The sequence below is a fragment of the Canis aureus genome, chromosome 25, assembly GCF_053574225.1.
Source record: "Canis aureus isolate CA01 chromosome 25, VMU_Caureus_v.1.0, whole genome shotgun sequence".
Classification (NCBI taxonomy): domain Eukaryota; kingdom Metazoa; phylum Chordata; class Mammalia; order Carnivora; family Canidae; genus Canis; species Canis aureus.
The window spans coordinates 46,529,883-46,554,905 of NC_135635.1; the positions used below are offsets into that span (position 1 = coordinate 46,529,883).

Consider the following 25,023-nt stretch of genomic DNA (forward strand, 5'->3'; position numbering starts at 1 on the left):
CCCCACAGCGTACTGCCTCAGGTGCACTGTTGGCCCTTTGTGTCTGTCTTTCCCTCCAGGAAACCCATAAGCAGCAACCTGAGGACAGGACCGGGGACTGTTACCTTTGTTCTGTTACCTTTCCGACAAATGGCAAAGTGCTAAGGCCATGGTAGGTGTTCAAGAAATACTCACTGAATCTTTGAATTACGCCCCATGGGTCGTGATCCTCACCAGCTAATGAGACAAAGAGACAGGGAACTACAAAAGGGGAGGCCAGTAGGCAGTGGGGAAACAGGAAGAATCTAGACTTCGATTTAGGAAATCTCAGTTCGAGTCTTAGTCAATCCTTGATCCTAGTACAAATCACCAGCAAGTTTCCTCAATTATAGAGCAACAAGATATATGCTCCAGTCTACTTCCTAGGATTCCTGCCAGGATGACAGAAATCCTGTGTACCTGGCCAGGCACCATGCACAGCTGTAAGGAAGGCGACCACCATCAACACAACCTGTGCCATGCACTGTTTTAAATGCTTCATACTATTTAAGCCTCATACCAGTTCTGTGAGGAAAGTCCCAGTACTGCCTACATTTCACAGAGGAGGAAACGGAGGCACAGAGAAGTTACACAGCTTGCCTAGTGTCACCCCACTGGTACATGGCACCCGATAGTGTGGCTCGGAGCCCTCACTGGGCGTCCAGTGCTGCCTACTCCCACTAGGGCATGATGTTTGTCTGGGAAAGACCCGCGAGGACAAAGCACAGGCTGACCTGCTGGCCACGTCCTCCTCTGCCCCCGTGTCCAGCACGCTGCTCAGGTTGTGCTCGGCCTGTGTCTCCTCGGGCACCTCCTCCAGCTCCTCGGCCTGCTTCACGGACAGGCGGTAGTTCTCCAGCTCAATCCGCTCGGGAGTGCCCCTGAGCCTCTTGGCAATGCTAGGCTCTTCCACACCATTCACGCTTGAACCTGCAGGACAAGCAAAACAGAAAGACCTGTGACCAAGGATGGGGCAGGACTACAGGCACTGGGGATGGAAGGGTGTGGTGAGGGAGGCGGCGCTAACAGCAGGGTAGCTGGGTGTCTCAGGCAGCCACTGCTGTTTCTGTGAAAGGGGGCCAGACCTTCTGTGCAGGCCAGGGAGCTGGACAAGGGGCAGACTGCAGGTCAGTCAGGTCACAGGAGCCAGGTGAGGGCTGAGTACAGCAGGAGAAACAAGACAGCACACCTGCCCCTCTGGGGGAGCACAAGCTTGCTCTCCTTGGTCATCTCTGCACCCAAGTGCAGTCGGGAGAAGGGGTGGGGAGGGGGAGAGGGTCAAAGGGACTCAGGAGAGACCCTAAGGAGGGCTCCTATCGACCAAGTCTCGCTGCTTCTCCCATCCCCTCAACCCCCGACCCCTACTCCCACCCCCACCCCCCCGCCGATGATCCGGGACCCAATCGCGGCCCTTGCATTGCTTTTGGCTGATCTGTGAGGTGTCCAGGCTGCAGAACTGTTACATTGTGGATTTGTGTGTCTCCTCAGGACTGGATCATGGTCAACACATCCTATTTAATAAAAGAAGCATGGGGGCGACACTGTGCCCCTTCCATGGCACACAGGAGGGGTACAGTGGGGCTGTCTCACTCTTGGTGACACCAGCCTGGCTGCTCGGTTAGGGGTGCCCAGCCGTCTTTCTGCTGTGATACCATGGGGTGATACAGAGAAACCAGGGGCTTCTCCTGTCCCCCGTCCTTTTATCCAGGGGTTTTAGTATCCAAGTGACGCATGGGGATTTTAAAAGTTGTATCATTCCTTCTCTCTATAAAAAACTCTTTCCATTTCTCTCTCTCTCTCTGAGAACCACCATGACTCATGGATTTTGAAAAACTTAAGTGTCATATTTGTTATGTTTCCTTCATCACCTTTAATCTATAAGGATCCCTCCTCTCTCCTTATTATCTCCTTCATCATTTTTTTTTTTGATGTAACTTTTTATCCCAGATTTGGTTAGAATCTTTCTAACCTATCATATTTATGCTTTAACATCTTCACTGTCATGTGATATAGGTTTAGATCTAGAGTCAGACAAATCCAGGTGAGACACTGTACTCCACCAGTGACCAGCTGAAGGCTCCAAGGAAAATTATAACTACCAAGAGCTCATTTCCTGATCTATAAATGAGGACAACCCTCAACTCTAGGATTATTATTTATATGGGATGAAATTAGGTCCATACACACACACACACACACACACACAGGTATGTGCCCTGAACCTATCATTTTCCTCTTCTACGTAAACCCAGTATGTGGGCAGTATTCAGCAAATACAAATTTAGTGACACAACTGATGTCCAGTAACATTCTTAGCACCAGTTTGTGCGTATTTTTGCATAGGTGTGCTGTAACCATTTGCTTTGGATTGCAAACAACAGTTACTCGACAAAGGAGTTCTGGGCAGAGGGAACAGCACTGGTTAAGGTATACTGATACGTAACAACAGCTTGGTATTACTAGATCTTCTAGTAGCAGTATACTCAAAGTGGTAGAGAAGAGAAAGAGACTGGGATGAGAACAGAGCCCATGGGGCCTTCGGTGCCATTCTAAGCTCTAAGAGAGAACACTGGGTTTTGGTAGGCAGTATCATATCAACCCAGTGTTGGGTGACAGGTGGTCTATCAGGGGAAAGTCAGAATCTCTGGGATGAAGGACTAAAGAAACGGGATGGGAATACTGATTTAGTAATTTTTGTGACATGACAGTTGTGCAGAGAATCTTCTGGAATCCTGGTACTTTTGTTGTGTACAACGTTCTAGACCTCTCTGTACTGTCATTAAAAGAACTTTTTGTGAGTTCAGGCAGCCACAGAATAGTCTTAGTGCATCTGTTGGAATTATCTGGATCTTCCACCAAATAGCATCTTTCAAATTTACTAGATAATCTTTACTGAAAAGCAAGACCCAGGGCCTGTTCATCTATAAATTTAGGTAAATGTCTAATGATGGGGTCAGAGCATGAATCCTTGGGCTCCCAAGGGCCCTGTGCAATGTCCACCTGTTCTAGTTTTTGAAACCCCAGTTGGGACATTTTACACATCCCTGGTCCATTCTTCAACACTGAGCTCAGGGCCCTAAAAGTGTAAGCTATGATCCAGGACCAGGGCATCTGGAAGATTAGGAAATATGTGGATTCCAGGTAATAGCAAAAAAGACACAGGGAGCACAGCAGGTGGCTACTGCCACAGCATCCCCTAAACCTGCCCCCTGCTGCCACCAGCCCTTGGAGCGCACAGGCTCTAACTGCACTAGTCTGTTGTTTCCAAACATCAGTCCTCCTGTACTCTCTTGCTCCTTCCCCTCATCAAAACCCAACATGATAAATATGAGAAGGCTAAGGATCCCCTGACTATAATATCATCTGATTCTTTCCTTCCCATCATATATTTTTGACAAACTACCCATAAGCAGAAAGCAGATATTACTATTTCACTTTCATGAAATAAATGTGAATTTATTTTGGCCATTACCCAAATATAGTTTTGGGGAACTCCAAAGATAAAGAATAAAAACCAGTATATCTTTTAGATAGGGAAAGAACAACAGAATAAGAATGATCACTTCAAGGAAACAACTAACACTCATCAATTCAGATACAAGCAGTTTCAAGGTAGAGTGAACAGAGACACTCATGTAGAGGAATACTCAAGAAACGATGTCTGTTTTTAGCGGGTAAAAACCATCCCATTGGCCAGAAATTCTACTAGAACCTCAGGAAACAAAGCAGATTAAAACACTTTATACTCTTAAAGAGCTGCAGGCTAGTCACAGAAGAGACAGTCCCGCACAAGAATCATTTCAGTATGATGTACCAAGTATTATGGGGCATAGTAGCCTGCGTGTGGTACTATGGGAGTACATAAAAAGGTAGCTCTGACCAGGGGAGTCAAGGAAGACGTTCTGGAGGAATATGGAGTTAGCCTAGCAGCTTTAAAGAAATTCCATGGGCAGCCCGGGTGGCTCAGCGGTTTAGCACTGCCTTCGACCCAGGCCATGATCCTGGAGACCCGGGATTGAGTCCCACGTCGGGCTCCCTGCATGGGGCCTGCTTCTCCCTTTGCCTGTGTCTCTGCCTCTGTGTGTGTGTGTGTGTGTGTGTGTGTCTCTCATGAATAAATAAATAAAATATTAAAGAAAATAAAGAAATTCCATGAGATAGGTAAATAGCTTGCAAATGAGGTAGCTGAAATTCAGAGACATTAAGCGACTTGCCCCAGGTCATACAGCTAGTAAGCAGTGGAGCCAAGACCTGAATCCAAGGAAGACAGCATGAATTCAAAAGACTACCATGCTATTCCTGGATTTATGATGTGAAGAGAAGAAGACAACTTTCCCCACCAGGATCTCCTCCCCACCATAATTTTTAAGATGAAGGTCACAGAACTTCATGAAAGTGTCTTAGAGCACAGAATCTGGCATTTGGAATGACATTCTGTCTTCCTTCCAGAGTTACTTCTCCGGAGTTTCTATAAGCTCTGCAGACTAATAGATCATCAAGCAATAGAACTTGGCAGCCAAAACCCAGAGTGTGGGGCTTTGGAGAAGAGAAATGTTGACTTGATTCTCAGCTTGGCCACAATTGACAAAAAAGAAATGAGAGGCTCTCAGAACTACTCAGATCATTCACACATCAGTCCCACAGAGAAAGGATGCTTTTTCATGAAAACTGTTAGGAGGGTCCCATTGGAGATTTCTTAAGAATTGAGGTGGAATCAGTAGTCACCTCCCTGTCTCAGTCTTCTCTGCGCCCACAGGGTCCGTAACCACGGAGCTAGACTCGCCCAGAGCTCTGAGCAACAAGAGCACCACAGGACATTCCCTTTAGGGTCAAGTCCCCATGGAGGTTTCGTTTTCCCAAAGGGAAAGTGGTACTTCAGAGGGTACTTGGCAAGTACCCAGAATTCACCGACTACCAAAATATGTTTAGCATCCCTAGCCCATAACCTCAAAATGCCATGGGATGTTAAAAACAAAGAAATCCACATCATATGCTTGCTTTTGTGGTGAGCAGGGGGCCATGTGCTAGATTAACTAGGTGGTGATGATAAGCTAAGCCATCAAAGGAGGGGAGTGTGGAAGAGGCCCAGACAGTGGCTGTGACACAGTGGCAGACTCAGCACCTCCCCCTTGTCCCCTGGATTGTCCCTCTGTCAGCTAACAGAAGGGCATGTGGGAGCAGAGGCTCTAGGAGGGCTGACAGATGTGGCTTTGGCCAGTGAGAATGTAAGCAGTGGGGTGAGGCCGTCTGGCTGGAGCCCACCTACCTGGGCCTCCCCACTTCACGTGCTTTCAGCCGACTGCACAGGGACTTTCCACCTCAGAGGAAATGGGAGATCTGGAATCATTTTCGAGGCCGAGTCTGCACTAAGTCAGGGCAGGCACATCTCAGGTCACTGGGCTTGTATGCGTCAAGCCCAGCTTCACGCATACCAAAAGGAAACAGCTCCCAGGATCTGGGTCATATCCTAAATAGGAAAAAGGCTCTGGGCCTGACCTAAGGACTCTGTTTTGGAACAGTCACTGCCTGCATGAGCTCCATATATCATCCTGAAAGAAATATTTTTCCTACCAGGACAACCTGCTCTCAGCTGATGTTCAAGAGCTGCCAAAAAGTCTCTATTTGTGTGTGTCTGATTCCCAGAGGGCTGTGAGGGACACAGATGACACTGCAGAGGCGCCCGCCCCCCACTCTAGTCCTCTGCAGACAGGTCTTCTTCCCCTTTCCCTCCAGCAGTGGCAGCGAAGCCCTGGGAGGAGGTGGAGCCCGCTGCTCGGCACACTGTGGGGCTTCAGGCAACTGTGAGGGTGTCACCTAGGAGACTGGAACAGCTGAGGGGCCTCGCTCCTCATACTCATTTCTGGCCTATTCCCCCATTCCCTTTTTCTTTCCTTCTTTACAAGCTTGGGAAAGCTTGAATGAAATCTGAAAGTCTAAAAAGGACTTAGGAAAAGGCACAGTGGACTGGGATTGAGGATTAATTTTCATCCTCTTTTCCAGGTCTGTTAGTTGAATGGATGCTTGGATTCATTCATTCAACCATAATCGTTACACAATTATTTATTGAAGAGCTACTTCCGGCCAGGCACTGGGCTAGGTGCTCAGTCACCCAGTGGACAACACAGGCAAGGGTCCTGCCCTTGGGGAGCCTGCCCTCTGATGTTATGGGTGTCACCTATCTGCTGCAAGAGACTGATGACCTCGAGTGTCTAAAGCTGTCAACTATGGCCATGTTCTCATAAGAAATGGCCCAGGACTGGAAATAATCAGTGCCATTTGAGGAGAAAAGCACTCTTGGTCACTCTGGAATACAGAGATTCTCCCTCACGTTGCTCTTTCCTTCTTTCTTTCTCCTTCCTTCCTTCCTTCCTTCCTTCCTTCCTTCCTTCCTTCCTTCCTTCCTTCCTTCCTCCCTTCCTCCCTCCCTCCCTTCCTTCTTTCTCTCTCTTTCTTTCTTCCTTCCTTCCTTTCTTTCTTTTTCTTTCTTTCTTTTGAGTTTATTTATTCATTCATGAGTGACAGAGAGCGACAGAGAGAGAGAGGCTGAGACACAGGCAGAGGGAGAAGCAGGTTCCATGCAGGGAGCCCGATGCAGGACTCGATCCCAGGACCCCACAATCACACCCTTGGCCAAAGGCAGACGCTCAACCGCTGAGCCCCCCTGGGTACCCCCAGGTTGCCCTTTCTGACTTTTGTTATCCCTTAGTAAGTTACTAGATATTTTTGTTGCAATTCCTTTTTTAAGGAAGATTAACTAAAGTCATTTCAGATGGCCTCCTCACACATCTGCCCAAAGCCTTGCCTGTCCACGATCTTGGATGAAAGCAAGCCACCGAGCTATGGACTAGGTCTGATCTACCAAGTCTCAAGGAGGTGTTGAGAAAGATGAAGCCTCCTGAAGGAAGAGTTACCAGGCTGGCAGTAGAAACCTAAATTCCTGGATCCACTGCAAAAATTGGTCAAAGTGACTTATGGTGCCCTGTTCACTGGTCTCAGAAACATTCACAAAATCACTCTGGGAAATCAGTGTCCCCCTCCATGCACAGAACTCCAATCCTTACAAAGCTCTGAGGGGGGAATCTGTGCCTTAATTGTGTTTTCTCCCTGCTCTTGTTGGAAACTACATTCTCAGTGCTTTCTCATATACTGGGAATTAGGGATGAAGCCATCTGAAGTGGTGGATGGTCTAAAGCAGTCACCCTGCCCAGCCCAGAGACATTTTCCTCCGTGGGATACAGCCTGAGTCTTGGGCCCTGCTTCCTTTTGGAATGAATTAGGTAGCAGTTGGACCCGGATAACCTGAGCTGGGCTGATCATAATTAGGAGTCATCATGGATATTAATCTACTTCTTCCATTTTGCTTTGAGCTGAAGTTCCTATATGTGTTGTTGCTTAGTGGCTGGAAGTTCAGTGTCATCTTGGCTTAGAAACAAAATAATGGAGCTGGCTATTTGCCTTAGGGACCTCCTCACTGCTCTAGTCAAGCTGGACAATGCAACCTAGTGTCTGTGATAGGGTTAGGTCACTCCCAGCCTAGACCCCAATCCAGGGAGGAAAGATCGACTAGGGTTACATTAAAGGCCCCGCATTTTATAAAAGGCTTTTCTTTGCTTATTAGTTGATGCCGGGGACCACCAATTTGGGTTCTCCTCCTCTTTAGCCCCGCAGTTCATTTCATTTGCCTTAGCAGGCTCTGCCTGACTGGGCTCCAATTTTTTTAATCCCACTTACAGAGATTTCTCATTCTAAGAGGGTTCTAACCACTTTGCAAGCTCTGCAGCTATACATGGAAAGGGATCCTCCTGCCTTTTTTTTTTTTTAAGATTTATTTATGAGAGAGAGAGAGAGAGAGAGAAAGAGAGAGAGAGGCAGAGACATAGGCAGAAGGAGAAGCAGGTTCCATGCCATGCAGGGAGCCCAATGTGGGACCTGATCCTGGACCCGGGGATCACAACCTTAGCCGAAGGCAGCCGCCTAACCACTGAGCCACCCAGGTGTCCCATCCTCCTGCTTTCACTCTTTGGGCAAGGTGGCTTTTGTCCTTACACATCTACCCGACAGACTCTTCTCGGGCTTCCAGCGGGCAGGGAATCGGCTTGTAAAGTAGGCATGAAGGAATAAAGCCAACCACCTGTGTCAGGCACTTTGACCACTATGCTGTTCATAGTGGCCAGTGAGCACCACAATATTCTTGCCAATCACCGTTATGACTCCTATTACATTGAGGGTCCTGAGTCTCTGTGATGTTGAGAAACAGGCCTAAAGGTACAAATGAGGCAGATCCAAGACTAAACCCAGGGCTGTATTACTCCAAAGCTTGGGCTCCTTCCACTAAGCCAGGCAGGAGGGATTGTTAATTGCCCCTAACACAGGAACGATTTATTCTTCATTTGGGGTAACTGTATTTTTATGTGGGGCAGAGAAAAGTAGGTTATATGGATTTAAGGGGAAGCTCATTTGCTTTGGAGATATCTAATTACCAGGAGTTTGGAATTTCTGTGCTAAATATTACACGACAGAAGCTAAGAAAGGAAAAACCCAACAGGGAACAAATCAGAATAGCAGCAGAAAAAAACCACCCACATGGGAATCTGGGCTCAGGAAGACTGAGACACTGTCTCTCAGGAATGCTGAGGGCACGTGCCTTCCCTTTAGCAGGTACTGAGCCCTTTCTCCACCATAATCTTTGCTCTTGGTCCATGTGATTCCATGACACTTTTGCCCTTAAGTTCATTTACTAATGTTAAAAAATAATGTTATTATTATTTTTAAAGATTTTATTTTTTTAATCACTTGGTCGGGAGAGAGCACGAGTGGGGGGAGCAGCAGTGGCAGAGGGAGGAGGCTCCTTGCTGAGCAGGGAGCCCCATGTGGTTCTTGACCCCAGGACCCTGGGACCATGACCCGAGCCACAGGCAGATGCCCAACTGACAGAGCCATCCAGGCACCCCATTAATGCAGAAACTCTAAGGTCTCTGTCTCCCAAGCAGCTTGATGCCATTGCAGGGTCTCAAGAAAAATGGGAGATACCACCCTGTGAAAGGGGTCACGTGTACAACACAGCAACTGCTCCCTTAGCACCTGAGAAAGAGAAATTCCTATGAAGTTGCCAATGTCTTAAAAGGCCACGAGTCAAGACTCTGAAAAGATACTATCTCAAAGAATCTGATGGCCAGAAGTGATGAGTGCATTTCACAGCAGAGTGGTCTAGTTCTAGGCAGCAGCTTGCTAACTGGACAACCAGACCCAGTAACAACAGGCAGAGGGGAGAGGCAGAAAGGCAGAGAAGGACCACGAATCCATAAGTGAGGCACTACAAACTATGCTTTTCCCAAGATGCCCGCTTTAAATTCTAATCACTCCTACTTTCCAGAGCAGAGGGCCAGTGGCACTAAAGTCAAGAGTGTGTCCAAAGCTGGCTCTGAGGTGGCCTACACATGGCCAGCTGCTCAGTCAGGAAAGTGATATTCAACTTCTTGGGGCTGTGCCCATAATCAGACTAGCAATAGGACAAACCCACATCCCTGTGAAAGTCTCAGATAGGTTCCCTCTTAAAAGATACAAAACCTCATAAACAGCATTCCCTTAGCTAGCAGAAGATACGTTTTTGGAAGCGAACTAAAATCCCCTCAGGCAATGCCTACAGCTACCATTTGAGACTTGTTTTTTTGTTTTTTGTTTTTTTTTTAAAGATTCTATCCACTTATTCATGAGAGACCAAGAAAGAGAGAGGCAGAGGGAGAAGCAGGCCCCATGCAGGAAGCCTGACGTGGGACTGGATTCTGGGTCTCCAGGATCACACCCTGGGCTGAAGGCGGTGCTAAACCGCTGAGCCACCAGGGCTGCCCCCCGCCCCCCCACCCCCCACCCCCCCCCACCCCGGCCCATTTGAGACTTGTATCTATAATGGTTACACCCTTGTTTTCATCTGTTTGAAGGTCATGGAGACCTGGCCTCAAAAGAAAGATTAGTGTCTGGGGAAAGATGCCCTAGAAGTATCTGTCCATCCCTGATGGAATAGGAAGGGGCACATGGACCCAGACTCAGAGAACCCCTGCTAATGACTGATGCTCTATGATACCCACAAAATGCCCATCTGTGCACTGATTTCAAGAAGAAATCTGACCCCCTCTACTGCAAATGGGTCAGGAGGTGGCTCCGAGGCCCGTGGGGGTCGTGGGTTCTGGGTCAAACTAGCAGAGATGCAAACAAGCCCCTTGGACCACATGTAACTCTAATTCTGTCTAAGATAGGGCTGATATCTGCTCAGTCCTGACTTTTGAGTTAGGTGTTAAAAATGTAGTTTAATGTAAACCCTATCTAGGATTGTTTTTACTTTTGTTACTATAGTGAAGAACTCCCAGGGTATCATGGAATTAGTAGGTGACTTCACATCCCATCCATGCAGGCTGAGAAAAAAGCAATGCCAAATTTAGCCAAGCACTTGCAGAGACTTAACAATGCTTCAAAAAAAGCTGGCATTTGGTGGTCAACTTCCCGCAGTCCATTCTGCAGAAAACTAGAGAGAGGCAAGCCCTTCTTACTGTTCTATTCCCCTAAACCTCTGCCAGTTAGGACACAACCCAATGGACCTTTTTGTCTCAACCCCACAGGATGCACAGGCCAGAGCAGTAGGCCATCACTGAGTGAGTGAGTGAGCAGAAATAGTCCTAACTCTCTGTCTCACTCCAATTACTCTAGAATTTTCTGAAATCCCTGCCAATGATAATAATATTTGATATTCCTGTAATGCTTTTAAATATCAAATGTCCATACATTTTAGCTTATTTGCTCTTTACAACAACCTTATGAAGTAGAGAGAAACAGGTCGTATGTTTTTCATCTTACAATTTCCTAAGTTAGGGAAATGGAGGCTCAGAGAGGTTAATGACCAAAGATGACCAGGGTAGGAGGCTGCAGACTTGGAACTCAAATTAGCATCTTTTGTTTATAAGCACTATGCTTGTTCCATTAGACCCAGCCCGAGGCTGTGGTCTTCACAGAAGGATGAGTACATGCTAAGGGTGCAGGGACAATTAATTCTTGAGGTAGAGAAGAAAAACACTAGACCTTCATCCTTGATTTGTTTTTGACACTCCTTTCTAAGATGTTTTGTAAATGTCTGATAGCACATACACTATTGGAGGGCGGGTACACGCTTGTGAATAAGTACACTGTTGGGATGTGGGTGCTCAGGATTTTCACAGGGGTAGGCGGTAAGATTTAGAGATTCCTGTAAGGCTCCAATACGGTTCTGTATCACTTACATTATTCTTGCTCACTCTCTTTCCTGATCTCCCAATGGGTACAATAAAATTGACATTAATTGTATGTCTGTGTCATGCTTGTTCTCCTTTTGGGGTGGTTTTTTTCCTCAGTGATGATTTGGCAATGGCTGGAGACAGCTTTGGTCATCACCTGGGGAGGGGGGTGGTGTACTGATATCTAATGGGTAGAGGCCAGGAATACTGCCACATATCCTACGATGGATAGGACAACCTTTCACAACAAAGAGATATCCAGCCCAAAATGTCAACGGTGACAAGCTTATATAGAAGTTATATATAGAAGTCTGATATAGAAGTTATATCAGACTATCTCTAATCTCTCTCACCAACAGGCCAACCAATCCACCAAATACTCTTGACTGTGGTTTGACTGGGCTGGGTGCATTAAGAACACAGAATTGTGAGCCCATGAATCTTCATATCTGCTGCCAAGACATGATGACATCTTGACCTATGGAAGCACAATTTATGAAGGATCAATTGAGAACTGCCATGCTGAACAGAGAGCTCTTGGCATGTTGCCCACAGAGAGGGAATCTCAGGAAGTTGTTCAGATGCTGAGTGAGGAGTTAGTTCCAAACGCATACACTGGGCAGAGGTACCATAAGTCACTGCATGAGACATCTGGACTTTTCATCATCTTATGGTACAACTCCACTTACAAAGTGACCCTGCTCATCCTTGGCAGTGCCATTCAAGGACAATCTACATATACTCCTACACCGTCCACACTTGTCTTGGGTGTGAATCCTATTAGTAGGAATTAAAGGAGACCAAAAAATGTGTTTTCTTAACTTCTTTCACCCACTTTTTCCCAGCTGGATACTAGTAGCCTGCTGACAGCCGCAATAGCCCTGTGACACATTATGGGCAGACCTCTCACTAAACCCAGGGAAAAACTGGACTTGAAGACACAACGTGGAAAACACATCTTTTTTTTTTTCTCACTTACCAAACACATCCTATCTATGAGCTCTATGAGCTCCCTGTCCTGGCAAGCCTTTCCAAAGCTGTGTCTATACACCCTCAAGAGACCTCTTGAAATCATTTCTGTGCCTGAACCAAATTTTATACAACAGGGCAAAACCAAACTGCTCACCTGGAATGATGTGCACATTTAACCCAAAGATTTAAAAGTCAGTCATTTTACATTTTACATGTGAGTTGGGTCCAAAAGTAGCCCAAACATGGATAAGAACTTCCCTGTTTCTCTTTGATGTCACAGGTGACTCTGCTCAAACTGTCAGTGCAAAAAGAGGCATACCATCATGCCTCTCTTCCCTCACACCCACAGTCTACCCAGGATGAGGGTAGTCTCCTATGAAGACTGTGAGCAGTAAGAGAATGAAAATGTTGGTCAGGTCAACCATAATGGGGCTATTTATTTATTTATTTTTTAAAAATAATATTTGTTTTTTATTGGTGTTCAATTTGCCAGCATACAGAATAACACCCAGTGCTCATCCTGTCAAGTGCCCCCCTCAGTGCCCGTCACCCATTCACCCCCACCCCCCGCCCTCCTCCCCTTCCACCATCCCTAGTTCGTTTCCCAGAGTTAGGAGTCTTTATGTTCTGGGATCCCTGGGTGGCGCAGCGGTTTGGCGCCTGCCTTTGGCCCAGGGCGCGATCCTGGAGACTCGGGATCGAATCCCACGTCGGGCTCCCGGTGCATGGAGCCCGCTTCTCCCTCTGCCTGTGTCTCTGCCTCTCTCTCTCTCTCTGTGACTATCATGAATAAATAAATAAAATCTTTAAAAAAAAAAAAAAGGAGTCTTTATGTTCTGTCTCCCTTTCTGATATTTCCCACACATTTCTTCTCCCTTCCCTTCTATTCCCTTTCACTATTATTTATATTCCCCAAATGAATGAGACCATATAATGTTTGTCCTTCTCTGATTGACTTATTTCACTCAGCATAATACCCTCCAGTTCCATCCACGTTGAAGCAAATGGTGGGTAATGGGGCCTTTTAAAATAAAAAGTACAATAAAACGAGATAGCAGAGACAGATAAGCTGATATATCTATAAGTGAGAAGCAGTTACACTGGGGCCCAGAGAACAACAATTAATGGTCCGCCCGAACAGAATCTATCTCCTCTAGGCTGTGGGAAGGGTATGTTCCCATTTGGAGAGACACAGAAGCCCATAGTTCTGGGATTCTTCTTCTTCTTCTTCTTTTTTTTTTTTTTAAGATTTTATTTATTTGAGAGAGAGAAAGAGAGCTACCCAGAGAGCACAAGGGAGGGGGGAGGGGCAGAGGCAGAGGGAGAAGATTCTCTGCTCCGCAGGGGGTCCGATGTGGGGTTGATCTTAGGACCCTAAGATCATAACCTAAGCGAAAGGGCAGCCGCTCAACCATCAAACAGCTCAACCATCAACCAACGGAGCCACCCAAGCGCCCCTGGGCTTATTCTCAATAATGCAGCTTTAGGCATAATTTTACTTGTAATGAGCAAAGAGAGCTGACATGTGGAAAATGAAGAGGGAGTCCACTTCATATTACTTAGTCGATTATTATGCCTTTCCTCAATTTCTTTTGATGACTTTTGATGACTTTTGCTCCTCACACATCAGTGATGAAACCCTTTTCTCTTTAGTATCTTATTTTTGAAAAGATTTTATTTTAAAAAGATTTGACTTATTTGACACACACACACACACACACACAGCACACTCTCCTATCTTGTGCTTAGAGTCTATCCTGACTGCATTGATTACTTATGTGGCCTTGACCAAGTCTGTTTGACTTCTGTGTGCCTATTTTCTTGGGTGTAGAATGATACTTCCTTCATAGGCTACTGTGCAGATTACATGACTGCAACAATAAAGCTCCTAGACAATGCCTAGTACACAGGAAGTGCTACGTTATTATTAATTATTATCACTACTGTGTCTTCCTACATTATTTTCTATGAGTTAGTACCACAAAGACTATGATGGTAAATTAACCAGTATTAATCACATGGGAGAAACAACAGGAGATAACATACTTCAAGTTTTAATCTCTATTTTTATTTGAGGAAAAGCCTTCAGCAGAGAAGGGGGCTCCCTTCATTACAAATATTGTGCCAGCCCTTTGGTACAATGCTTTCAGCAGCATGGAGGATGGTTGCCAGCTCTCAGCAATACAGCAAAGCCTTTAAGACTTTGGCTGTTAACTCCTGCAGCCTGTCAATTCCCTGGTGCCATGGTTACCCCAGACACCCAGTGCCACCTACTTCTCTGAGGTTACAAAGCCCCTCACTGACCTTTAGCCGGCCCTAGAGTCACTTTCCCTGTATCCTGTATCCCAATGCCGTTAGGCTTTTCTACCAATGCTAATTCCTTCCCCAAGAACATGAACCATCTAAAAGATGGACAAATAGCTGGTTCAGAATAACTCACATTCGACTAAAATTTAGAAGAGAGCATTTACTTTTTTTAAAAAAATATTTATTTGTTTGAGAGAGACACAGAGAGCATGAGCATGAGTTGGGGGCGGGGGAGGCAGGCGGAGAGGAAGAGAGTAGGTCAGGCAGACTCCACGCTGAGTATGGACCCAGGCACAGGGCTCAAGCTTGACCTGAGCCAGAGCCAAGAGTTAGATGCTTAATTGACTGCACCGCCCAGGTGCCTTGAGAATATTTACTTTTAAAAGAAGAAACTACTAACTCAAATAAGTCTCTTGTTGTTTAAATGGTGGGAGGGAAATTTTATAGCTGGTCTCTCTCTAACCTAATCTTTTTAGATCCTGACTTTCTAGAAAACAGAGAAATAAGAACAATTAGAGGCTCTTAATCATAGGAAACAAACTGAGTGTTGCTGGGGGAAGGGGGAACTGGGTGATGGGCATGAAGGAGGGCACATGATGGAATGAGCACTGGGTGTTATAAGACTGATGAATCACAGACCTCTACCTCTGAAACTAGTAATACACCATATGTTAATTAATTGAATTTAAGTAAAAAATAAATAAAAATAAAAAATGTTAAGTAACTTTAAAAAAAAGAATAAATGGGCTGTTATAATCCTTTTATAATCAATACCAGCTACTCTTTGGTTAAGGGGTTGAGCTCAGTCCAAGAATCCCACTGTGGTTTAGCTTTTGGAGATAAAGTCTTCTCCCTAAGTTTCCAGTTAGAGTCCATCTAATCATATTTTTTAGTTTCAGGTTTGATCTCTGAGCAGCTACCAGATGTCAAGAGGATTATGAAGTAAATTCCAGGGAGGGTAGTGTTGCTGGCTTTATTAACTTTAAAAGAACATGAGAACTGAAGGAAAAGAGGTATTTAGGTCTTGCCAGTGAAACAGCTCTGGTTTTGTCATGTTCATCGAGGAAACAAAAACTCACTGAGGTCCTGAGTTCTTCTGGTGCCCATAGGCCCTTGCCTGTTAACGGTGGTCTTTAGTAACTGAACTTGGAGCCCTTACCCTTTTAACTGGACTCATCTTTTTCAGTTGGCTCTTGTGGAAGCCCAGTAACACCAGGACAGAGGGTGCAGCGAAGGCAGTTTCTGAACCTTCAGAGAGGCAGATGGCCCCAGTGTAAAGTCTTCTGGCAACAGGGTGACTTACCACAAAATCATTACGAAAAGCCCACAATCCCAGCAAGTACCTAAACGAAATCAGGCTACACTATGAAATAACAGTGATAATATGGCAACAATCCTGATATTTTACAGAAGTACAGAACAAGGAATTTAATCCCTGATTAAGTACACCTGCAACATTTTCATATGATTAATGTGCAAGCACAATAAGCGAGAACAAAGTGAAGGAAACACAGAGACCATAGGTATTCTGACTCAATTTTAAGAATTTTTCTAGTAATTATCCTAGCAGGGCCCCAAGAGACTGTTCTATTGCAGGCAGAGCTGGGGCCTTGGCCTCCCCTTCTGTCGAAATGCTTCCAGAACTCCCCCTTTCATGCTAATGAGGGGCCTCTGTGAGGGCTGGAAGCCTCTTCACATTTTGGGAGTCCTCTGACTGTACATGTGCATACAGGTGGGGAGGAAAAGAACAACATCAAAGGCAAGGTTGAGTTCAGTGAGCTCGAGTTAGGGTTTGGGTGTTAGCAGTGACTTAACCTTTTGCCCACTGTCCTTCTTGAAGGCCCATCAAAATGCCTTGGAAACATTAAAAGTGTTCATAAACAACACAAAGCTATGTGGAGTTGGCCCACGGGAAGTAAAAAAGGAAATTGTGTTCAGGCGGTTGGTGAAAGTAACTGGAAGTAACTGAAGGAGAGTCACATATGTTGGAGCCCTGCTTGCCTTCTTGGGCGTATGGAAAGTGCTTCTGCGCCAAAGCCTATCCCTCCAGAACGTAAGTGCCGAAGAGACAAGGACCAACTGTGAAGGAAGAGGCATCAGCAGCCAACACACACAGCTGAGCATTGTGGGCAGTGACGAGAGAGAGAGAGAGAGGGGAAGCAACCCCTATTTGTTGGCACTTGCTGGATGCTTGGCTGGATCTGAGTTCCAAAGTAAGGGCTGGTTCTGGTCTTGGTAAGGTTTTGGCGCTTTGTGAAAGAGACTGGGATTCACGGACATTCTTCTGAAATCTCTGCCTGGCTGTTACATTTAAGACAGCCCCACATGGGCATTTTTCTTCTATTTGTACGTCAAGGGGGGAATCTAAGGGATCTGGGCCCACATGGCATGATCTTGCCCTATTTTTCAGTATGAAAATAGAGAGTGGCTCATTTTAATTGCCCATACTGCTTTCACTCCTAGGGAGTATCTGAATTTGGGACACCTACAGGGAATTTATGAAAAAAAGAAAAACACAAAAAAACAAACACCCCCCCCCCCCCCAAAGTGAGAGAATGGATTTCAAGAACTTTCCAGAAGAAACGAGACCCAAAGGTAATTGCCTAGGGTCTTCATAAGGGGTGACACAGAATCATGTCAGTTGTTACCACCTTCCTGTAAGATGCTTCAGTACACTGTGCTAAGTAGTGCTGGCTCTCTTCCCCTTTATTGCTGGGGCATGGGAAAGGCAGCAGGAGCAAAGGCCTAAAATTTGAAAATTATATACGTGTATCTATCCTTATTGATTCTCAGTTAATTTATTAACTGTGGCTTACTGCATCCCCCACACTCATTCTTTTTCTCCTAACCTTTTGTAGGCACCAGACACTGACTTAGTTCAAAGGAAGGGGAAAAACAGCCTGCAGATTTGGGGTTAGGGCATGGGAATGAGCAAAGGCCAAGACAGGTCACTCAGACTCTGCTGGGGTAGAGTCTGAAGCAGCAATGCTTTGAGAATGAAATGGTTCAGTGTTCTGACAGTATGGACGCAGACCCTTCCTGACAGGAAGGCTGATAATCCAGAAGGCCAAGAAAACTCAGCACTATTTCTCTACTCTGTGGGTAAGCCTGAGAACTCTGAGTCTTAACGGGGCCGCTTCAGCATTAGAGGCGGCCAGGTAGGCCTTTGCACAAGCGACACCCAATTTCCTACAGCCAGTGGCAGCTGAGTGCTCCCCACCAGGTGCCCCCTTGGGGCCCAATTTAGCGCCAAAGCTGGGCTTACCATCGTGGTCGGCATGCCCACACAGCGTAAGAGGCCAGCACTGCTGAGGTCACAGCAGCGTGTGAGAAGGAAACAGGCTCATCTCTCCTGGCTTCAACTGGATATCTAAGCTCAGCGTCCAGGTCACAGCAAAGACAGCGTGACAGAGACATCAGCGGGGGAGAACAGAACAAGAACCTTCAGCGTCACCAGGAGTGAGGTCACTGTGCCTGAGGCAAAAGCCTCCAAGCAGGGGAGGAAGGAGATGTAACTGCTCCCAGCGCACCACAGCAGCCAGCCAGAGTCTGGCTCTGTGTCCCCAAGGCAGATGTGGGCTCCACCGTCTTGTCCCTCACGCTGGCTGACTGGGTGTGGGGTGCAGGTGGTGCCTTGTTGCTCCTTCTACCTACAGTTGCTACAAAACAAAATGTCTTCCACCGCACCAACCCCATGAACAGAGGACCGTCTGTTAACGACAATCTGTATTTTAGGTACAAACACCCCATTTCCCCAATTTCACATATCTACTCTCTCTCCTGACCCCACCCCAGAAGTGACGGTCATGAGGCATGACGGCTTTTGGGCCCACTCCTGAGATCTAAGCTGACCCCATCCCACCCTCCAAACAGGAAAAAGGGAAGGAAAAGAAAAACTCAGAAACCTGAAGATTGTTTGGAATTTATTCTCTTAAATAAGAATGGTAACAGTTGTTAAAAAAATTAAAAGCACAACACCTTAGTTTCACAGTAACAGCAAAAACAAAATTACACAATCAAATTAAAAAACTCACAGACACACCAAAACGTACAGCACAGATTAAAAACAAGGGCAAAAGTAAAGGCTGTAGGGAAGGCCAGAAGCGGACAGGTGAGGTGATCCTTGGTGCAGCATGGCCTCCCCGCTATGGCATCTGCATTGCCACTGTGGGAGCCTGGCTGGTGTCACCCCTACTCCTGCTCTGCCCTCCACCCCAAGCTGAACAGTTCAGGAAAGAGGGAACCCCTGCATTCACTGGTCAGGCCCATGAGGAGGGACTAAGAATGGTCCACTGCCCTTCAGAAATACACCCAACACCGAGACACAGAAGGAAGCCACAGTAACTAACCCAGGGTAATAATAGATTCACACGTCTGGAAGCAAAATGGGGCAGGGAGTTGCTGCTCTGTGGGGGTCTGGCAGCAACAGAACCCTGCTTTCCTAATCTGCTCCTCAGTCAGCTTTCTGAGGTTGAGGCTGTGTACTGCTCACTTCCTGACATACCGCTCCCCCCCGCTCCAGCCCCCAAAGTCTCCACCTCCACAGGTGTGCTGGGCTACTCTGTTCCCTCCCAATCCTCCCCCCAGAACTCTAAGTCAGGCCAGTGTCATACTTCCCCACTGGAAAAACTCTTGGTTTCCAGAACCAAGGAACAAGAAGCTTCAGAAACAGCTTCATTACTATGGTTATAATTATTTAGGACACAATATATAAATATCTACTTGTATATATAAAATTCTACCTATATAAATACACATGTGTGTACATATAAATATTTACACAACACCATCAAATTATGACTCTTGGGGGAGGGGTTGGGGAGTTAAGCTGGACTGCACAATTCTCTTTGCTCTACTAAGAGGTTTTCCAGAAATGCCTCTAAGGGAAGAGGGCTTGGGAAGCAGTGAGATTTCATAACTTCATCCTATCAGGCAGGAACCCCAGGACTGCATGGAATCCCTTGTATTGCATGGCTATGCTGGCCCATATAGCATCCAAACTATGGAACCTAATGGTGATCATGCAAAGGTTGTCTTGCTAACTGCCTATGGGCAGCTTTTAAAGTTAAGACCACCATTTCCATCCCACCTCTGCTGCCTGTGCTAGAAGAAAAGCTCTTCTCTTCCCTTCTGAGTCCCCACAACCCTTATTATCTTCTATAGGAAATGTAAAAGGGATTCCTCCAAACAAAGAAAGTATCCAAAAAACCTGCAACTAAGGGTCTTGTGTCCAAGGAGAAAATATCTCATTTGGGGTTTTTCTTTCTCTACCTGTTGTTGTTTCAACTTTTCTTAAAGTCAGGGCAGGTACTAGGAGGCCAGGGTGGGAAACCTGTGCCAAGTCCACCAACCTATAGCAGTAGGCATAAGAAGTTTGGAAACAAAGCATGTACAGACTTGGAGAAGAGGGTTTCTATATTAAAAGCACATTATAAACAACAGTAAGCAATGTTTTCCTCCCAACACTAGATTAGCAACAGGCACAGACAGATTAGGTTACCAGAGAGAGACAAACACTGCAAAGCAAGCCTAGAGTAGGTTCTTCCAACTTGTGAGTTTGTTTTTTGGGCAACAGCAGTAATTTTGGCATAAGGGGCAAAGAACACAAGGGAGAAGAGGGTAGTGCCACAAATACAGTGGTAGCACTCAGCAAAAGCACAGGAGGGCCGTGTGCCAGCTGTCACCCTAGCTTTCCCAGCTCTGCCTCCTGGGGGTTACAGTCTAGGAGGATGGCTCATGTATATACAGTGAAATCAAGTTCATTCCCTTACAGCTTTTTCTCGGCTAGAGTGCAGGAGAGGAGACGTGCCATGGATCTGGGTAATGACTGCCATCTAGGACACACACTCTGGAACCCTAAAATACCTGAGTTCTTCTGAAGCTCCTCAAAAGGAGCTTTAGTTTGGGATTTATAGAAAGATATCTCTATCAAAGGAAAAAAGGAAATCTACTTGATGCCACCTATAAAATATCACCCATAGCTCTGTTCCTCTTCTACAGAAGCTGGTAAGAATGAGACGCCTCATAGGGGAAGTGCTGGTGCTCTGGAGCATCTTCAGACTCAGGGCTATCATTCCCCAAAGCCCAAGGCTCCAGAGGCAGATACTAAGGGAACCCTATTAGCCCTAAGCTCTGATCTTCGCTGCCTTAAAGTGGAGGGACAGTTCCTGCCTCATTCATTTTAGGGGTTTGTGATGCCACATCTGAACCCCTTGTACTAGGATAGGCATGTCATCTTCAGAATCAAGAACCATAGGGGCTGAGACATCCTTAGGGATTTGATTCTTTCTCGGTTGATTCTTTTTTTTTTTTTTTTAAATATATTGTGTAGTTATTTTTTTTTATTTTTTTAAGAGTTTATTTATTTATTCATGAGAGACACAGACAAAGAGAGAGAGGCAGAGACACAGGCAGAGGGAGAAGCAGGCTCCATGCAGGGAGCCCAACATGGTACTCGATCCCGGGTCTCCAGGATCACTCCCTGGGCTGAAGGCGGTGCTAAACCGCTGAGCCACCCGGGCTGCCCTCTCAGTTGATTCTTTAACTACATTGTCAAACTCTTATCTTTTCTCTTTGCTTTGTAGAATATTCTTCTCCTTCTCTACAGAAACTTTAAACTCATGACGTTTTCAAACTAGACAGCAAGTATGGCAAACTGAACCACATGGGAAAGTGAACAAACCTGGCTTGCTTAGAAATGACCTGAACTTCATCGTGTTTAACTTTTTCTGAAGAATGTTCTGTACTTGCTACCCAAAAAGAAAATTTCATTTCTTTGAGTTGTTTTATTGAGTAGCCAAGTTCCTTGGGAAACACATGTGAGCTGGAACAAGGCCCAGACTGAGGAGGTGGTGCTCTTAACCTGGTCAAATGCATACTCTAGAGCCCAGGGCCAAAGCCTCTGTCTAGATCACTGTGCTAATTTTTCTCTACCAGCACTTCCCCCTGGTGCTTTGAGAGTTAGCATTTCAAAAGGCTGCTAGCATTTCACAGGAAAGACAGATTAGAAAGGTTTCGAGGCTATAGGTTCCAAAGTCATTCGTGCCTGAAACACTGCTACAAAATGTTGGTCCAACTGGCAGGGCACCTAAAAAGCTTCCCCGGGTTTTAATAAGGGCATACACAGGAGCAGAAGCTGAATTCCCTAACTCAGCTGGAGTTTCCTGGGTCTCAGCCTCCAAATCACTGCCCTCTCTGGGCACATTCTCCCTTTCTCTTTTTTTTTTTTTTTTTTTTTTTTAAGATTTTATGTATTCATGACAGAGAGAGAGAGGCGGAGACGCAGGCAGAGGGAGAAGCAGGCTCCCTGCAGGGAGCCTGATGTAGGACTTGATCCCAGATCCCGGGATTACACCTTGAGCCATAGGCAGGTGCTCAACCGCTGAGCCACCCACGCGTCCCCCTTTTCTCTAATTCTTAAGCACGGGAAAGAAGCAACCCTGAAAAATCGAAATTTGAAATTTGAAAATTTCAAATTTTTCTTTTGAAAGTGGAGTGGATAATTCTTCTCTTTTCCCATTATGGAACTTTTACTACCAATTCCTTCTCCATAGTTTCTAGCATTAGCTGATAATCTTTAGTTTTTTTATGGTAGCTTTTGTGAATTTGCAAATGGCTGCTTGAGATAGATCTACTGTGAAAGACAGAAAAAGTGTGAGAAACAGAAACATAGCCCTGTTGACTTATTCTCTCACCTACACAATGACCCTGGTTTGTACACAGTCTAGGGCTGCACTGAGGGTACTGAGAACACCCAACAGTTTGTGGACCTGGGGACACATCCCACAGGCTGGAGCAGAAACAGGCAATTTTAAGAAAAAAAAAAAAAAAAAAAAAAAAACTATAGTTTTTCACAACAAACCTAATGTCCATGAACCCATGAGCTAAAACCAGAGTAAATGTGTTTTTACAGGTACAGATAGAATCATTTACTTCCTGACACAGGAAATGGTTAGTGGAAATGGAACAAATTAGGGTTTGGTCCTCATTACAAGTTCAAATGCCCCAAAGTGATTAGGACAAGGCATGACCTTTAGTGGCTGCAGGTCAAATAGAAGAGCAGTGTTAGCTTATCTGGATACCTAAATAGGGAGTCAGATACAAGAAGTTCAAGTTTAAGTGATCATGAATCCAGATCATGGGGCCTTATTACAATTCTATGCTCTGTCAAAGGAATCTAAAACAAGGCGGCCCTGTGACTCTGGATTGTCACTTGGATCAGTGATAAAAGCAGCCAGTTCTGAATTCCTGTCTACCTGGATAATGTCTGGACCAACCACCTGGGTGTGTCTTACGAGCGTGGGTCAGCCCCAGGACTAGAGCAACAATACTTTGAGATTTTGAATAGACATTACTGAAGCTCAGGTGATACCGCTTACCAGATGGCACCCCTATTGGCTCACGGTCTGCCAGTGAAACTCCCCCCTGATTTGTACCAGCACCTCCGACAGGCCATAGAGAAAGGGGACTCCAAATGCAAGCAGCTGGCACATGAAAAAGGAGTCCAAAGGGTTTTGGGCCACTTGATGCCCAATCGAAGAAATGTTGCTTTGGAGGTGCTGGCTCATCCCCTTGGCCTTGTCACAGAGGCCGAGAGAGTGATGCACCACCCAGCCAAACAAGGAAGTGAGGCTACCTGGAGTTCTCTCAGCAGGGCTGGTGACAGCGCTGGCCCGTCCATTTGTGTCCACAGTGGGGCCATCCTGCAGGGGTTCTCTGGCCTCCTAGGAAAGTTCACAAGAAAAAGAAGAATGACTGACTGAAGCACTCAAATCTCAAAGGGCAATGGCACCTGCCTGGCTAGGCTGCTGCTCTCACCAGTCAATCTAGACTGTGAGAAACACACAGTATTTAAAAAACCAGGACATATATCATGGGGGAAATCACCAGGAGTCAAAATCTAGTTCCACTTTGGAATATCCTTCCTTTCCCCACAAGTCCCTCTCAAGGATGCCTGAGTTAGCCGGCATGTTGACAAAGTAACATCCTGTAGTGAAGGGAATACCTGGCTCACCTTGACAAAGAAAGGTGGAGGTGCCAGTTACTCTCATTAAGAAAAAAAAAAAAAAAAGGTACTTAGATAAGTAATTCACAGAATAAAGAAAGTTAAAGGAATGAGTAAGCAGCAGATTATTTACAGCCAACCAAGTTCTTTTTCAGGGTGTCCTTCTCTAAGAAGGATGCTTATTTACAATGACTAAAGTCTTCTTTTATATAGAATAAGCAGAAGAGTCCACTAACATGGTCTCTCAAATCCGACTCGGGTGGTGGATGGAATAATACGTTAGTGAAATGCAACATCAAGATTATACTCAAAAAATTAGTTTCCTCCCCAATGGACTGTGACTGTCTCTTAGTCCCTTTCCCCACACAAGGAAGGCAACATAGTGGCTGGCCATTTAGTGTGCCAGGCTAACCATAGCCTCACCTGTCACCACACTAAAATGCACCTGCTGATTCTCCCCACTTACAGATGGATTACCATTACCTTTCCAGAGAGAGGAGCCACTGCTGGTCTCTTCCTCTGTGCAGAGCCAGAGAGTCGATAACAGTAGTGTGGTTTGCAGTAGAATTTACCTGTAGGCAGCAAGAGGCAGGGGAAAGAAAGTGAGCGAGACCCTTAATTCTGAACTTGACTCCCTGGTCTTAGCACACTCTTAAATATCTCCTGTAGTCACAGGGCACTGTCACTACTGCCCAGGCTTCTTGTCCAGGGAGGCCAAGCCCTCCCTATAAACTTCGATTTCAGCCCTCCTCTCCCCTTTGCCTGCAGGGGGAGGGGACTTTTTTTGGGTATGTGAAGACCATTGAGCCATCACCCAATCAGCGCCCAGAGCAAAGATGTGAAGCTTGCACAGCAGGGCCAGCAAACAAAGTGGCAGTGTGTGCAGAACAAAGATGTGGTCACATGGAAAGCTGGGACTAGCATTTCCGGGGAAACTAAGAATGAACATAAGCGCAGGGTGGAGGTATGGAGGCTGCAGGGGGTGGGGCAGCATTGAGCACTGGCTCTGACAGGACCCTCTCTGCTGCTCCCCTCTCCTGCAACCATCCACAAGCCAGCCTTGTAATCCCTTGTGGGTCAAGATCAGCATTAAAAAAACAATACAAAACTGGGCAGCCCCGGAGGCCCAGCGGTTTAGCACTGCCTTCTGCCGGAGTGTGATTTTGGAGACCCGGGATCGCGTCCCATGTCGGGCTCCCTGCACAGAGCCTGCTTCTCCCTCTGCCTGTCTCTCTCTCTCTCCCTCTCAATCTGTGTCATGAATAAATAAATAAAATCTTTAAAAAAAAAATCTTCAAAAAACTAATAAAAAAAACCACAATACAAAGCCAAACCAAAAAATCCTGCAATGGACTATGATTAGAATGAAGCAGAATAAAATGCATTAAAGTACATTGTGGCATCATCAGAGTTAAGTGTTAGTCCTTATAGCTCTTGATTGTTGTCTGTCTTCATGTGTTT

At 45.9% G+C, this 25,023-nt stretch overlaps 1 protein-coding gene across 27 annotated transcripts in view; it reads right to left on the reverse strand.

Moving 5' to 3' along the window:
- The window catches only part of MICAL3 (microtubule associated monooxygenase, calponin and LIM domain containing 3), a 219,473-nt gene that overhangs the window by 51,359 nt on the left and 143,091 nt on the right, over positions 1-25,023 (reverse strand). For all 27 annotated transcript variants that reach the window (XR_013364536.1, XR_013364537.1, XM_077871773.1 and 24 more), the window contains 3 exons: positions 24,046-24,134; positions 23,194-23,281; positions 753-948 (listed from right to left, as the gene is read on the reverse strand). Coding sequence is in view for 25 of the 27 variants with exons in the window: in XM_077871773.1 (XP_077727899.1) it covers positions 753-948; positions 23,194-23,281; positions 24,046-24,134 (373 nt within the window). In the remaining 2 variants the exon portion in view is untranslated. The remainder of the gene's footprint in view (positions 1-752; positions 949-23,193; positions 23,282-24,045; positions 24,135-25,023) is intronic.